Genomic DNA, 17,940 nt, shown 5'->3' on the forward strand with positions numbered 1-17,940 from the left:
CGTTTGTGATGCAAACACCTATCTTTATGTGACCCAGTTCCACTGCTGCGCATAGATATTGCTTTACCCTAACTAAATTCCCTAAATATATAGTTAAACCTCAATATAATCAACTTCAATATAACAAAATTCTCCATGTAATGAAGTATTTAACTTTTCATAAGCTCTTGTCCATACAACACCATTTATTTAGAACCTCAATTTAAAGAAGCATGCTTGCATGCGATTTCAATATAACAAAATTTCACTTTTGCCACATAGGAATGCCTAGACACTAAATGGGAACTTCCATGGATGTAGATAGTCAGATGACTGTATTAAAAGCCTCTGCTTGCAAACACACATCTCAAATCGCGTGCAGTGCAACAAGAACGACCGCTGAAGTGAAGCCACATCATGTTCCGCATCAAGTCCGAGTGAGATAAGATCCAATTGCATCCTGCGCACTTCGTGCTTTATGTGCGAGTGCAAGTGCGAGGATGACACAAGAAAGATGGACGCTTCTCAAGTGCTGCCTTCCCTTGCGAGCAAACGGAAAGAGGGGGAGGGGAGTGAGCTCCCGGTAATGCGATCAAGCGCGCGCAATGGGTGGGGGGCGAATGTGGCGATTTCTGGCACGCGTCTCGAATGTGGCTGCGCATGGCTATAAGTGCGGCTGAGCGCATACGCATCTGTGCACCCTGCTTTAGACGTACTCTTCCGCATGTGCAAAGAGTGGACGTGCTGAGATGGCGTGGTACCATGTAAGCTATCTTACCATGCTAAGTATTGGAGGTTACGTAATCTCGAGTTTCGGCAGCCCGTCGAAGTGACAGTGTGACGAAGCATTCATTCCCTGCTGTCAGTGCTTTTCATGATAGCGTCGTCTCAGTGTGGGCGACGCTATCAGTCGCAGGGGTGGAGTGCACGCAAAGGCGTGGCCGGCTTCACTGAATTAGTCGATGTGGCATGAAACCGTATCGTTTGTCGGCGAATCCGAAATTCATCAAAATGAATTATTTTCTCATTCAAATTTGCTTTCTAACAGAGGAGCTGTTTAAGCTTTTGTTCTGCCATGGAGCATTACCAGAAAACTCAGCCCAGCTGTGTGACGCCTCGTGTTGACTAGCTACCACCTGTGAGAGCACTGAGCCATGTTACCTCATTGCACCCCATGCGCGTAGGGCAGAGTCGTGACATTACAGGCCTTGGAATAGCCAGTGCGGCGACACACCTCTTGCCTCTTTTACTCCATGCGTACGTGCAGCTGCCATGGGAGGACCGAAGAAAGTCCACATGCCTGAAGAGGAAGCGGCTTACCAGGAAGAACGCCGTACTGCCAAGCGAGAAGTGATTCGTCGCCGCCAAGCTGATCCAGAATACCGCGCCGAAGCTGGGCCTGAGAAGAGGCGACGCCGAGTCGAGGATACAGAGTTCCAGTCCAGGGAATGCGAGAGTTGGTGCCTGAATGCTCGGCATCACTGAGAAAGCAATCCCGGCCTGCCACTGCTTGAAAACTTCCAGCATCAAGCCCACCAAGACGACTTAGCAAAACCTAGCATAATCTCGCGCAAAACCTACAAACAACTTAGGCAAGACACATAAGAGTTAGGTGATCACAAACTCCGCTGTTGACTCTAGGATTGCACCACTAGTGCAAGCTGCACACATTTTTTTCTATTGCCTGATAATTCGGAAAATTCTGCAGCCCCTTCAGGTGTAAGGAAAATCAATCGATCACTGTACTTATCTACATAAAAGGTCGAATTTCAATACAACGAAATCTCAGTAAAATGAAGCAAACTGCCAATTTTACCTACATCGTTATATCGAGGTTTAACTGTATATAAAAAGATATTATTACACCTACTGCCTTTCTTTATAGTGGCAGATGGCAGAATAACTTTGTGTAGGCTTCTAGGCTGTGTCGTTACCCAAATAAATAGCCTGGCAATTCAATTCACTGGCAAAGATGGAATAAATATGCAGATATGCAAAGTATGCATAGCAAAAATAAAGTGATGCACTTTTATTTTCATGAACTGAAAATTTATACGTACATGCAAGCTTGAGCTAAAAGAAATGCAGGAAAAGCATGTTATAAGTGTATCATAAATCTGGGGCACCTGCTACACCAGCGTTCTCTCCATGGTGAGCGCAGTGGAAATGCTGCCCACCACTCCGGTTTACCTCGCACTGCTCCGGCCTCACCGGTCAAAATTCCAGTTCTTTATTTTTTTTTGCAATCCTAGGGTGTTCCTTTATCATGTGGGGAAAGAGTAGAAAGAAAAGTGACGTGGAACCTCAGGAAATTGCACTTCTCTATAAAGCTGCCGATAAAAATCTTGTAGAAAACTGAGTGCCGCGACGTGCCACTGCCCCGTGGAGGAGCGACTTTTGGTTGACGCAACGATGCCATTTTGGTACCATCATAAAGATAAACAGGTGAGATCCAGATAGCCACAGCATCATATTTGGTAGTGCAGAAGTAACAGCAAAAGAAGACGCAGAAAAAAAAAAACACACACAAACACACACACACAACTAGAGTTGCAATTCGTTATTATTGCCATGTGAACATAGGAAGCACTTCTATTGCCTGACGCAGATTTGAATCGCTGGTGGAAACACATGCAGTTTGACAATGCCAAGCTGTGAATTTTTTTGTCCTGGTGAAGTTTGCCAATTGAGGTAGGATGCGTCGCTAGCTCACATTAGTTTCATTAGTGCGTCCAAAATGCAAAATTGGTGAACTTACACAATTTAAAATGGCGGAATGCTCGTACCCAGAAAAGAAGAAGTAAAAAGAAAAAGCTAAACAGATCTCAAGCACTATGGGAATCGACGCTATGCGAAACATTTGACAGGCAGCTATTGTCTGGGATTCTGCAAAGCGTTGCCAGGTTGACCAAAGCATTTGTGCATATCCGGTATTTGTGTGTGTTACGCGATTACAGGGAACTAAGATTAACATTATTGTGTATGTGTGATAGCAGCAGCAAGATGACAACGACGGTAACGGTGATTGAAGGATTTCTACGAACAATCGAATTGATGTAAGTGAGTGGCATGGAGGAGCTAGGTGAGGAAGAAATGCAGGAACTGAATGCTCACTGACAGCAGCATGTTATCGTTTAGAGGACACAAATGGTTGACCTGACGGTGATACTGCAACATGAACTGAAGCTCATGTCTGTTATAGCCATTTGGACGAGTGGCGTGGTGCAGCTGCTCGCATTGACCAAGCCGTGACGACGCTGCCATAGTGGAATTCGATGCAACCTTGTCTTACTCACTGTGCAAATTAGAAAAGAGCACACCTTGATGTTTAATTAAGCAGCCTGTTAATGACGAGAAGGGCCACAACCTTTGGGAGGAAAGAGGAGGCTGCGCATTGCTGTCTGGTGCTTGGAAATTAATGTTCGTGGGAAACTTGCTTCTCAATCGCTGTTTGAACAGATGCAACCATCATCCGTTGTTCTGCTGCCGAGATGCTGGGATCTTCTTACGCATGCCACATGGCTCGAGGGCAGACGGCATGCGTGAATCAGCAGTGAGAGTCAGATTATGAAGCTGGAATGATGATGATATGACCATCATGGCATCACAGACACGAGCATATATACATAAGTCATCGGCCCAAGTTCTTGTCATGTAGTAATGTAATGCTGTGCATGCATGCATCAATGTCCCGAATTTATCTCATTCTTCTCATGCACGTCATGGCATTCATGGGAATCATGTCATGGCTTGACATGATTGACCACGGCATTCATGCCAATCATTATATGACATGTCACTAATGCCACACATGCATGTCATGTCAATCAATCTATTATAGTAATCTCATTTATGACATTCATGTCATGATTGTCATCAATGTCAGTTCCATTTTTTAAAGTCTTATATTAGGATATCCACGACATGAATGAAATGACAACATGCATCACATGAATGCCATGAAGTCATGGCATCATGGTCATTTGTATATGTAGTACATATATGTGACTGATTATGTATCAGGATATGTGTGGCAAGACATACATGCATGGAATGACATGCTCACGCATGTAGTCATTAATGTCATGTTATGCAATTTGTGGCATTCATGTCATGACACGTGAGGCATTCACGTAAGGTCATGCACGCATGTCATGTCATACATATCCAGATACACATATACCGAGTTAAAAAAACAACTACCACAACAGCATCACGTCATTCATATCATTTATGTCATGACATTTATGTAATGTTATCCATATCCTGATATAAATATATCGAATTAAAGGGACACTAAAGGTTACCAGAAAGTCAAGTTAAAGTGGTAGAGCAATGTTCTAGAATGTCTAAGGTGTCAATATAAACGCAAACAGAGCTTTAGTAACCGAGAAATTGAGGTAAATGCATGACACGATTTGAGACCCCCCAGCGACATTCCGGTACTAGCCTGATGACGAAAGCACTCCTCATAATTTGTTTTACTAATACTCAACTACTCGTATTGAAAATATCATTTCATTCGATTATAAGACGGAAGAAAATGCTACTTGTCTACGTCTATTCGGTTCTACGAAAAAAATAACATTTTGACATTACCCTTCTGTAGTACGGGTGGTCGAAAGGTTTCGTTTTCGCTCGACTCTGCGCCGTGCACGCTTTGGAGTTTCAGTAGTTTCGTTGTCGCGTCGTGCTGTGCGGGTTCTGCTGGCTCGCAAAACTTTCATTTTGAACAACAAGCAGTGAGAATGCCACGTCCTTGTGATGTCGTGGGAAGCCCTCGTTGCTTTCCCGCTCCGGAGAGCCGGTGTCGAGGCCGCCGTCGTAGTACGCAACGACGCCGGCAGCGCGAGCCCTCAGCAGCAGGTCGCGCTCGTCAGTGCTCAAATCGCTGAAGTTGAGCCCAGCATCGCGAGCCAATCTGTCGTTGTCAGGGTCCATTGCGACGAGCGTCGAAGTTTGCGTCATAGAATAAAGTACCGGCTTATGGTCGTGCGTTTCTCCTTCCGTTGGCCACCATACTCCCGCTTTCGCTCTGCTGTCGGCTCTGTCTTGGCTCTGTTTCTGGCCGCGCGTTTGCGTTTTGTGCAGAAAAGCCGTAGTGCCGTCTGCGGACGCCGTTCTGCTCACCGATGGCGCAACGTCACTATGAGACCATGATGTCAGTACTCCTCGATCGGAGGGCGGGCGATTTGAACTGCGCTAGAGGTACGCGGACGCTTCAGAACGCATTTTCTCTTAAAATAAGTCTCTCCTTGGCACGAAACATGTGTTTCGAGGTTTCTGGGATGGTATTTCAACAGTCCACGTTCACTTAATAGTAACCTTTAGTGTCCCTTTAAAGAAACGAACACACTGACATCATGTCGTTCATATCGTTTATGTCACGTCACTGATGTCACGACATGTCATTCATGTTATGAATGTGAATGTATGCTGCCCCATGCCTATTCTGATATACATCCAGTTAAAGAAACAACCATGATGGCATCACGACGTAGGAGGCTCGGTCGACAGATATGATGATAAAAACATATTTATTATTACAAAGGAAGATTGATGGTGGTGCTCCTAGTTCAGGGCCCCAATGACAGCTCCAATGAATTTGCAGGCACTCCGAATTAAGGCCTGGCAAACCTTGCGGGGTCCATCACGAAGAACATCATCCCATCATTCTCAGTATGGAAAGGGGTAGAGGATGTCGGGAAGGGGTGAGATAGGGGTTGTTGTGCACTATACCATAACTCGAAACATCGTGGCTTGAACAACGCAACCAGGGCAAGCATCAGAGTATCTCTGAGAACAGAGCAGAGGTTTGGGAATGTGTGTGTGTCTGAAGCTGCCTGAGTGCCACCTCTTCCTCGCAAAAGAAAGGGGGTGGAGGAGAGAATCGGATGCATGCACATGCATAGTGCGTGACTATATCGCGATACGAGAGAAATAGGCTCCGGCTATCTGGGTTGGTCGCCTCATTAAATGGGGCAGCTCAGAGGGAGAGTTCGCAAGCGGCTGATTGAGTGCATTCATTGCACGGCAATGAGGTATGACCAGGAGTCCAGAGCAGGTGGCGTTGGTGTTGGTGTGTTGTGAGGAAGCTGTGATCGGATGCGATGAGCAGCTAGTGTAATGTCTTTGCCTAACAGAAAGGTTTGGCATGCCGTCTTTGAATCGGTGAGGATAAAATAGAAGTCTGGAGGAGACAAAGTGCGTCTCGAATGGCCAGATCCACCCTAAGGACTGGGGTTGTGGAGCTGCGTACAGACACTGTGTCCACTAATTCATCATCACCATTGACTATTGCTGCTACGAGAGCTGAGGAATTATGGGCTTTGTCACTGCACATGGTTCTGAACCTCTCTAAATCTTCCAGCATGCATATCAAGAGTTGCACCATAGCACGGCACCTACCACTATTGTACTCTGGATGCATATTACGTGGGATGGGGTGAACATTAAGAGCTTGCGCCACTCGGTCTGGAACTGGGGTATATGTCTTTTGGCGAACGGTCGTAGGAAGTGGATAACCTAGCCTCAAAAATAGGTTCTACCATGCGGAAGTGAGGCTGAGGTGATAAAATTGGCTCCTACTCTGTGCTCTGAAATGTTCACTTAGGGTGTTGTAGTTTCCTAACGCCAATAATCTCTTAGCTGAGCTATAATGAGGAACATGCATAGTTTGTTCTACATCCTAGAATATCAGTCATTCGATGTGCATCTGCTGCGATAGAGTGAATGGTGAAAAGGTAGGCGATAAGTGAAGCAGCTGAAGATGCACACTTCGAACAAGCAGAACGTATCCTGTTCGTGGAGACCTGCAAAGTGACTGCTCTCTCGACGAAGCATATTCATGATTTGATCAGTCTGGTGGGTGAGAAGATGCATGGTCTGCTAGGCCCTCCCTTTGGACTACACTAAGGCGCATTGGACCTTCTCGATAGAGTGCCAGCTGCTTTAACCTCTCTATTTGGTGATGCAGCATGGGGCGGTCCGACAAGGACTAGCTCTCATTTCTGCGGGATGCAACTGAGCCTCCCTTTCCATGCATATTAGGCGACAGTGTCGATTGCGAGCTGAAGCCTGTCCTGGATCTCGCCATCTGACCCCAGAGTGGTCCAAATCGTGGTATCGTCTGCGTAGATACTGTGACGAAGATCTGGTATACACTCAAGTTGTTGGGGAAGTCCTGACAGTGCGATGTTAAAAAGGCTTGGGGACAGTAGCGAACCTTGGGCGGTACTGTGACCCCGTTAAGCGGATAGTATCCGTGCAGTTAGAGCCCATCCCAACTGACACTGTGTTGTTGCGTAGGAAGGCATGGACTTAGTTGTAGACCCGTGACCTGCAAGGCAAGGAGGAAATATTGCCAAGGAGAAAGTCATGTTCGACGTTGTCGAACGCGCCTTTCAGGTCTAGGGCGAGGACTGCTATCGTTTGGTTGTGAGATCGAGGGCCAAGAACCTCCTCTTTTAGCTGAAGTAGTATGCCCTGTGTGGATAGATCAGTGCAAAAGCCGAATTGAGTGTCCACAAAAGATGATTGGCGTTCGAGGAATGATTACAGGCGGCAGAGGATGACAGACTCTATCAGTTTTGTGATGCACGATGGTAAGGATATTGGGCATACATTCTCCATTGAGATATTTTTGCCTGGCTTCCGAATTAGGAAAGGTTGGCATGTTGCCACGCTTGTGGTAGCGCCCCCTGCCATCAAGGCTTGTTAAATGTATGCATCATGTGAGCGTAGTACGAGTCGCTGAGGTTGTGCAAAGTGCCGAATTGCAGTCTATCTGCACCCGGGGCCGTACTGCAGTGGAGGTCCCGTAGGACAGCCCTAGCATTGTCTACTGTGTGGACGAGTGGGTACGAGGAGGGGGGCCGGTCGGGGTCATCGTGGTAAGCGTGGGTGAGGATGCGTAAGCTATGATGTATGCATCTTACTCCTTGTGGGATTGATGAGGGCCCTGAGAATTAACCACATTTTAGCTGTACCCAGGGTGCCTAAGAGGCGGTTGTAAAAATTGCGTCAGTTGTTACCAGTTAGTGTTTCAGCATAATTCTGCACCTCTCGCATGATCTGTTCCATGTGGCGTTGGAGCCTATGATGGGAACGCTGTCATTTCCAACGCTTCTGAAGTCCTCAGCGAGTGTCCCATAGGTGTAACAGATGTACGTCAATGCCAGGGTTACATACCATGGTTGTGATCTTTCGAGCAGTCGCTTCTAGGTCATGTGTTAGCGAGGCTAGCCACTGGTTGTATACTTCGCCTTTCAATGGCTCTAACCATCTTTCTTTGAACTTCGTCCAATCCGTCATGTGGACTTTCTGTTCAGGTTGGTGCGATGTACAAAGTGGTAGGACCATAGCCACAATGTAATAATCCCTAAGTTTTCGTCTAAAGGACTGTGAGTCACGATAGACCCGGTGCTGCGTGTGAAGGTGAGATCAGGGAACCTGTCTCGCGTGACATTATTGCCTCCTAGCGTTGGCTTTGCCGGGTTGGTAGGAAGAGTAAAGTGCAGGTTGCAGATATCTTGCCAGAGCCAGGCCCCTTTCGCTATGGATAACAGGTATCCCCTGACGGGGTGAACTATACACATTAAGAATGACAATATTTTTGCTCCATTTCTCATGTGAGATGAGCTCCAGAATTTGATGAGGAATGTCAGTCATTGTGGTGCAGATGCGGCATGTTATATGCTTGGACACCAATGCTCCCACTAGAGGGTAGTCCCTCTCTACCGCAACATAACCCGAAAGGGAGAAGGACAGTTTGGTTCTTGGAGTAAAATCCCATCTGGAGGTTTGGCAGCCATGGCAACATATTGCTACAAAGCTCTGTTTTCTGTCGGACCCCCTGCAGTCACATGCTGAAGCCTGTGCTCGACCTCACCATCTGACTGTGAAATATAGAATGTTGCCCTTGCAACATTCCTGCAAAGAGTGTGTTCTCACAAAAATGTGTCGTCGTAGGCTGCAAACTGAGTTAGCACTCTAGAGGGCGGCTGCATTCACATGACACAAATAAAATCTGAAAACAGATTTTTGTTGAAAACAAGCTACCAGAGCGAATTTCTTTTACAGTACAGAAATGAGTACTTTGAGAAATGAGAATTTGCGCACAGTGGAAACTGATAGACAACCAGCAAAGGCACCGAAGCCAGCACGCTCAAATCAGCCACTTTGGCTCATTACATTTTGTGAAAAAGCAAATGAGGAAACATATTGCAGCCATGTTTTGCCTGACATAAGCAGACCTCCATTAGATTATTTTAAATTGTGATCAGAGTTCCTTTTTCTTTTTTGGAGAACTTGCTTATTTAAATTTTTTGTTATTTTGCATATCTTTCAGGAAAACATTTTTTTCAGGAATGTTTCAAAGGTGACATTCTATATATGACAGTCCTTACACAAGTTTCTGGGTGAAAAAGAAAATGTGCAAAGGCACACTTAAGTTACAAAACTTTTCTCATTATGGCTGTGTTTGGAATTTATAGATTCTTTTTCTTTTGTGGACAGCATAAAAAATGACAGAATTTATTTACATTTAAGCACAGTAAAGTAAAACAAGCAGAAAAGGTTTCTGCCACAACTTTTTTAGTTTACATTGAATTCGGCTGTGAAGTCGGACAATATTGCAGTAAGCAATAGCAGGACACCCGTGGTGCCACCTTTAAATATTTCTTCTGGTGCGTTAAGAATGCTTCTTGGGAATCAAATTTTCAGTTCCATGCAGTTTGAATATGCCAACATATAAAAAAGCAGACAAAATAATAATATCAAGCCAGCATGCATGTTTGGTCTCTCCTGGGGTGACTCCAGCTGCAAGAATGCAGCTTGAAGAGGCCAGGGGAATTATCCCTTTCAGCATGTTGCTTCAATACAGCAATGGCCACTGATAAATCATGAAAGAGGAAAATAATGGCTAACAGGAAATGTCCCTGTCCAATGGTTGTCTGTCCATGCAGCCAAATGGCATGCATCCAAAGCGATATTAAAAAAAAGATAATGGGCACAGCCTATCATGTGCAGCACTACACTGCCAGACTTTCTTGCTGAAGTTTTCTCCATTCCAGTACCCAATTACTTGTGGCTGTGCATTCATGACCAAATGCACTGATAACTATCAAGTGCCTTCTGACAACTGTGTTTAGCGTGGAAAATTTGTTTTCATGTGAACGCAGCTTCACATAGTGTTTACTGCAGTGAGTCAAAAGTATGCAAAGTGAAATAGACAACTAAGTTTAACCTGCAGTGACTTCAACTGCTGTTGTCACATTCTCAGTAGGAAGAGATGCAAGATGATGCACATGCAACAAAAATAAAAAAGAGGGCCACTTGCCTCCCACATTGGTTTGATTCCTTCCTTGAATAGGTGATAGTCACTGTGGCCTGACATTTCTGAAGGCCGAATCAAGTGGCTGTAGTGCCTCCAGAACTGCTCCACCTGGCATTTAACAATACCGACAAAAGAGAACACATCAGCTGAGGCAGTACTACTGAGAATTAAAATGCTGTGCACTGAAGTATGCTGCTGAAAAAAGAAAAAGCATCTAGATGAACTCTGAGGTGAGCTACTGGCTTGTAGTCAACCAGCAAACCCTTTCCCCAGGATGGTCTATGATCTGTTGGCTTACCTCGGATAAGACAACTAGTTGCACCCTGATATCAACCGGTTGAGAAAAACACCCCACTAATGCGAATTTGATCAAGAAATCCTTTGATAGCACACTTTGTATCTTATTCACATCACCATAGAGTTCACTAATACACTGCACTACAAAGGTTCTTGGTGCACAGGATTTACAAACAAGTTAAATTTAACCAATACCAATGTGGCTGCCACACAGATATGAAAGCTGCTGTGTATATTTCTATATTTGCATAATTTAGTGAATCACTGCACTAAATTTGTTTATTCAAAGCTTACAAAGCCACTACTACAAAATTTATCCATGCTTTTCTTCAACCTTGTTTCTCTGAAATTAAAATTTCTGTGGTCAGGTGTACAATCTATTAACCTACAACATGCTAATTGGTAATGGAAATTTCCGTGGTCAGGTGTGTACTCTGTTAGCATACAGCATACTAATTGGTTCTTTTCCATTGCTACAAATCTGACAGTGGTGTGGATATCTCAGGGCAATTGAATGATGTTCAATAGCCAATTAAAAGGTGAAATCCAAGAATTTGTTCAGCCACATGAATGTTAACTAAATGTTTAAGATTCACTCTGAGACCCTGCAAGTTAAAGGGACCCTGAAGCAGTTTTGATGGCTGTGAACAAATGCAAAGAGTGAGTAGGGTAGGTCCACGTGATCACCAAGGGTCTAATTTAATTACTCTGCATAAAGGGTGTAATGATTGAGTTTTTGAACATCTGCATCGCTAAAGACTGCAGCCGTTCCACTCCCTTCATTTCCACCTGCCTCTGCCCATTCTACGTAGAATGGTTGAGTGATGTCACTCGGGCGAGCAATCTGATTGGCTTCCCAAGGTCCCTGAGAATACTTCAAGCACGCAGCTGCAGTAAGCTCCAGTTTAATGTAGACTGTCTGCTGCAGCTATTGCCTGTACTTGTGCATTAGCTGTGCATGCAAAGAAAAGAGTGAGATAAAGAGTTTCATTCATAAAGCTGGGCTTTGTGGTGGACTTGCCACTCTGCAAGGCATAAGGTTGGGGAAGACTGCGACAAAGGTTAGCTATGGTGCAGTGGTGACAGCTGTCGTTGGTACACAATGTGAATAGCACCAGTGCTTGTCTTTCTGTGCTGAAGGTGTGCGCAGGGAGTAAACTGCAGCGAATGCACACTGTAGAAGACACAAGCACTGCATGTAAACTTTAGTTTAGGGCCAAACGAGAAAAACTACGTTGAGCTGACATGGAAAGACATTCAATTCAATTTAACCGCAAGGAGACAGCGCTCGCATCCCTGCATGAGGTTATGCGCAAGGAGGTAGCACAAAGCCATGCACATAAGGAATGCAAGGCAATGGGAAGCACTGTGGCTTGAGAGGAAAGCAATGCCTAACCATTAGTAGCTTTTTTTAATATAGTGTGCCAGCATAAAATTATTGTGAGGAAAGATTAAGTGAGAGACACTCTTTATGCCTAAGCAGCATTCTTGCAGTGTGTCTACCAAGTTGACATTTCCAAATTCCCTGAGTTTTTCAGGTTTTCCCTGAGTGCCCTTACAAAATTCCTTAAATGACACAGAACTTTGTTTTATGTCAAGACGGGTTGACACTATGTCGCCCGATGCTGTCACTCCCTAGTAAGCATGTTAAAGAATAAAAAATGACTTAATCCAGTTTGAATAGTAAAGAGTAGTGCTTATTTCATTCAAAAAGAAAACGGAAGGGCAGGGTTAGTAATATGCACAGCAAATAAAATATCTTAGAAATAGATGGTAACACCCATTGCAAATCGAGTCGAACATTCTCTACATATGAATAAAAAGTAGATGCATACAGAAGCAAGTATTTTCAAATATGAGCCATTTCTATCAACTCATAGCGTGAATGAATGCTCGCGCCACTGGGCTGACTCTAACTGCTGTTGCTCGTGTACAACTGCGCTAACTTTTGCTGCGCGTTAACTAAGCTGGATGGCGTCAGCCGTGCTTGCAGGAGCCTCGAAGGAAAGAACTTCACTCGTTGGGATCCGTTTCGAGACTGGTTTATTTACAAAAGATAGATCGAAGAAAGAAGAAAGGAAAGAGAAGAAACACCAAGTCCACGTTCTCTGTTGGTCACACTGATGCCTTCGTCCCTGTCGGGGGCACCGGCGCCTCGCACTCAGTAGGCGGTTCGCCGAAAAGCCAGTGGAACAGATCAGTTTGCGGGTAGAGGTGCCAGCCGGGACGCGGTGCAGTGGGGCACCCCTCGTCCGTTTGCCGACTCCCTTTCTCTCTTGCGTCGTCGGTCCCCCAACCATGGGTGCAACAATGTATGGTGGTCGTTTGCAACTTTCAACAAACTCCCCCGCAATGAGCGCCGGCTCATTCCCGGCCACCATTGTTTGCCCAGGCTGGCACTTCTCGCTGAGCTTGAGTGGGTACAAGGCTTGTATGGGTCGTCGCAGTTTGCTTTGGTTCAGGAGGAGGATCTTGCAAGCGCGTATTCGGCCATCTCTTCCAGGAAAGGTCTCCAAAACAAAACATATTTTCCACATATGGCATGGAGCCCAACCATTCCCGAGGAGAACTATGTCTCCCTCACCGATGCCTCTTGCTCTGCCTGGCTTTGTGACATGCGCTGAGCAAAGCTGCAGTCGGTATTTGCGTCTCCACCGTTGCCAGAAGGAGTCAACAAGCCCGGCGCGTCGCCTCCATTGGCGTTAGTGTCTCTGCTGACGATTTGACTTTGGTGGTTTCTCGGAAGGGAGGCAAGCTCGTTAGCCTGCAACCAACTAGGAAATGTGCTGGAGTCAAGGGCATAAGCTCCCCCGCGTCCGAGGAGACGAAAGTCAACGGACGAGAATTTACGGCAGCATCTACTTGGGTTAGAACCGTGGAGAGGCTGTCATGGTCAAGGCAGCGCCTTCCGAGCACTCTGCAAAGGGTGGCCTTCACGGTTCTCACCATTCTCTCCCAAAAGCCACCCCCCCACCACGCCGCTCTCTCAACAATAAATTTCCAACTGATATTGATAATATTATAAGCCACCACAGCGCCAAACGCAAGAGGGCACCTCGCGGCTGTATTCGGATGTCGCCGGCGCGCAAGGAGGAAGTGTGGAAACGTGCACGCTTGCAGTCTCGCAGGGAGGCACATGCGTACAGGTGTCGGTCTTGACACCAGGGGTGCCCCGCTAGCAGGGGAGGAGGGTCGTTTCGCCATGCGCTCGCACACCCCGCAATATTTTGTGGGCGAGTGCACAGGATACACATCCTCTTTTGTAACTCTGTTAAGGTTGTGGTAATTCACATAAAATCGTCATGAGCCATCATTTTTCTTCAACAAGGCAACAGGAGATGCCTATGGACTACATGACAGCTGAATGATGTTCTTGGCTAGCATTTTGCGAACTTCTGCGTGAATTAGAGCACTGCATGGGCCATATCTTCAGGCCCGGGCCCGAGCTCGAAAGTGCTATGCAGTGACCTGCCCAAGCCCGACTCAATAGTTTCAAACCAGACCTGTACCCGGCCCGAAAGATTTGGGCCCGGCCCAAAAAATTTGGGCCCTGCCCGGCACGGTTCGGCCCGTTAGCCCTTGTGCGTAAGCGAAGCATGGTCCAATTCTCGGTAATTGTTAAGATACCATCTGCGGAGCAGGACATATTCTAGAGATAGTTTTGACTGTGTCAGGACTTCGGCAGGCGTTGTTGCTGATAAACAAACAGGTAAAATTGAAAGAATACATATTCAATCCATTATACTCGTGCGTTAACATGCGATATGAAACCCTGTGCTACATTTGCCAAATAGTTGCGTGGCAATATATTAAAAAGAATAGGGCACTTCTCATGTACAGAATCACCAACAACTTAATCTAAATATCATATTTAAAAAAACCATTGCAACGTACAATGCTAGAATGTACAATGCTAGAATTCAAGCGAATAAACTTGGCTTGAAATTTATAGCTCTACAAAACATAAGTTGATGACATGCAACGATGACGCTCATATGGAACCACATTTGTCGTGCAATAAGCAATTTTTGTTGCTTTATTATGCTTTATTTCAATGGCGGTTGATTCCAATGGTTGACTTTTCAGGCATCAACTTTCAGGACCCTATCGGTCTTGTTTCAACATGTAGGGTATTCAGCGCATTGCAAGTACGACATAGACTGAGTCCAGCAAGTTCAGATGTGATACCTCTCTTTTCACTCCTGGCAAACTGATGTAAGGCTAGCAAGAATACAAAGCAATGACCACAAAAGCTGAAAATTTGACAGATTAAATTTTCTACCTCGTGTTAGACTTTGCAGATCTCATTCATTAGCGTTGCAATTTTCTGAACGCACTGTCAAACGCACAGCCATTTGCTGTGTATGCGGGCAAAAGCTTGCAAGTGAACGAGAAGGATGGTGGCTTGATGTGCGCCGTCTCCAGCATACCCGATGTTGAAGGTGACGTTATCAAAAGATAGCAAGAGCGGGAGCGAGGGGGAGGGCAAAGTGAGCGTGCACTAGGGGGAGGGAGAAAGAGGCAAGTGCGTTTCTCCTGCTTGGCCGTACCACAAGCTGTGCATCGCTGTCCACGCGGCTGAGCCCACTCTGTAGATTCTGTGGGGAACTGTTGGGCAGCAAGTTGGGCACTATCATTTTCTGTAAGTTGGCGATGGCACAAGTTGCCGACTGCGATGGTAAAGTAGGGTTGGTTGAATTGTTTTCTACTGCAATAGATGCTACTGAGTGATGAGTGATCCTCGAATGGCAGAGACGTCCCGCGTGCCAGCATTTGTGTTGTCAAGCCAAAATTGACCACTGGCAGGTGGACACAATTTGCCGTAATAGATTAAACTGCATGAGGTACTGTGATGCGGTGTGTAAGGAGGACGTCTTGCATGGGTGCTGCGATGTAGTGACAGTCGGGCACTGGTGGGGATGACACAAGATCAACGTAAGTCTGTGCCAAAGGTGGCAAGCGAACGAAGTCTATGCAACTGTGTCAACTTAGAGGTGGTTCAGGAGGAAGGTACCGGCTGTACAGTCTACGAGAGCAGAATGTGCGGAGAGGAAGTCCAGGCCAAGAATGATTTTGTGGGGACAGTGTGTAGAGCAATTGGTAAAGGAGACTCGGGTGGCACACATATCAATAACAGGGGCCGTTCCGCCATCAGCGACACGGGGAACAGGCATTGTGGTGGGTGTTACTATGTTCTTCAGGGGGTTAAGAAGGTCAGCGCTCATGACAGATAAATGTGTCTTAGCGTCTATTAGAGCAACGCAGAAATGCTGTCGACTTGCACTTCAAGAAGGTTCATATGAGAGGTTCATGTGAGTAGAGGATTCTGCGGCATAAGGAGAAATGCACTGTCACCTCAAGGTGCTGCATCGTCGTCTAGTTTTCAAGCTGGGAGCGTTCATAGGGAGTTAGGGAATATGAGCGACGGGGATGGGTCGAGCGAAATTGTAGGCTTTGGGGTGAAGACGACCATGAATAGAGGTGGCTCGGTGCAGGAGATTCAGTGGCGGCATTATCAAACTGTGCAGTATAGGGATGAGAAAGGCCACTTGGGTTAGAGTAGCCAGTATAAGTGGCCTGGGCCAGGGAACTCCTTAAAAGGTTAACAGCGCACACAGATCACACAGATGGGGACAGAGTGAGGAACTACAGGACACAGCGCTGCAACAGTGGCAAGAAATGTGCCACACTCGACAGCAATGAAAACAAATGGGCTTGTTGTCACCAGTGTGCCATTCACATGGGCCACGAAAATGTGTTAGTAAGATGTGGCCCAAGGTAGAATTGAAGAATCCGACCGGGTGTTGAGGCAATGGGCGGAGCAGACAGAGCGAAGACTCATGTTGGCCAACTCTTGGCGGGCAACCACCTGAATCAGGGAAACTGTTACTGCAGGCGAGTTAGAGGAGCTGGTAACATCGCCAGTATTGTTGGGACGAGGAGCGTCGGCACAGGGAGATGTCGCTGGGGTGTTTGATAGATGGGCAGACTGTTGGTCAATACATTGGCTTTTCGAGAGTTCCAGGTTGCGGTGCTCTTTGATAACTGCATCCGCCGTGGCCATGTTGAAGATGAGCAAGTTGAAGGCATCATCGGCGATACCTTTGAGAATGTGGGAAACCTTGCTGGCCCAGTCATGTGTGCGTCAAGTTTGCGGCATAGAGCTAAGGCGTCTCTAATGTGTGTGACGTAGGGCTCCGCTGACGTCGGCACACGGCTGGGTAACATCTTTTTTGTGGCAAGTTGGCGACCGTAAGGATTGCCGAAGAAATCTCGCAGCTTTTGTTTGAGTGCATCCGAACTAGTGAGCTCATCTTCGTGTGTCTGAAACCTAACTTGAGGTGTGCCATCGAGGTAATACCCCTGTTGCATGGGCACTTTAACGGCCATTAAGGAACACGACAGTTGGCCTTAACGGCTGTTAGGCGGAGTTACACAGCAGCGCGAGCGCCGTTGGAAACCCAATGGCAATTAACACCAATGGAACTTGCTGGTCTCCGTTTCGCCGCCATTTCCATCCGTTTTGTCGTGAAATAATCAAGATGGCAGGCCCCAGAAGCAACATGTCCCTGCTGCAGGCGAGCACACCGGTGAAAAAACGCTTTGCCTGGACAGCGTCACTGACGCATTTACAGTCAAACCCACTTATAACGATACTGGTTTTAACTATATGTCGGTTATAACAATGAGAAGCTGCTGCACCGTCAACTTTTGTGTGTTTTCCATGGTGAAATAACCCGGTTACTACAATGCCCCGATGCCGCATTATCGGTTATAACGATGAAGTCTGGCTGCTGGGTGTCCGAGCCGAAAGGTAGTGAAATGCGAAATCTTTGAAAAGAAAAAAGGAAAACGAGAAATTCGAGCCGCACCATAATGGGCCGCTGCTACAACAGCCGGTGCGCGCTCATTTTCCAGCCATCTCCACGCGGCTCTCTCCCGTCGCCCTTCCACCCCTCCGAACACAAAGGGGCTGCACCCATTGCTCTCAGCCGCCCCACCCTACAAAACACAAATGGACCGTGCCAACTTCGCCGCAAGCAGATTGCTCGCATGTTGCTCCCTGGCTCCTCATTCAGTGCAGTTCTGCGAACAGCTTAATCACTCGCGTTCATTTCTGTTGGTTGTATCGAAGTCGTTCCTGGCCACGCGGTTTCCCAACTTCGCTTGACTCGCTGCCGAAACGGAAGATGGCGGATCCGCCTGCTGATCATCGGCAATGCAGGACGTTGCCGGTGAAAAGAAAGCGCACAGCTATAGATTTGGAAACTAAGTGCTTCTAACCGATGAGGCAATCGTCGCAAACGTGCTTGCATCAGATAGCGATG

The 17,940-nt window shown here is 46.5% G+C and overlaps 1 protein-coding gene across 2 annotated transcripts in view; it reads right to left on the bottom strand.

Moving 5' to 3' along the window:
- Window positions 1-17,940, bottom strand: part of LOC142571409 (eukaryotic translation initiation factor 4E type 2-like) — a 32,629-nt gene that overhangs the window by 10,500 nt on the left and 4,189 nt on the right. The window contains exon 4 of one of the 2 annotated variants that reach the window (XM_075679735.1): window positions 10,319-10,423. In XM_075679735.1, the coding sequence (XP_075535850.1) occupies window positions 10,319-10,423 (105 nt within the window). Of the gene's footprint in view, window positions 1-1,299; window positions 1,474-10,318; window positions 10,424-17,940 lie in introns of those variants that run through there. The other variant, XM_075679736.1, reaches the window with a different exon arrangement.

The sequence above is a fragment of the Dermacentor variabilis genome, chromosome 2, assembly GCF_050947875.1.
Source record: "Dermacentor variabilis isolate Ectoservices chromosome 2, ASM5094787v1, whole genome shotgun sequence".
Classification (NCBI taxonomy): Eukaryota; Metazoa; Arthropoda; class Arachnida; order Ixodida; family Ixodidae; genus Dermacentor; species Dermacentor variabilis.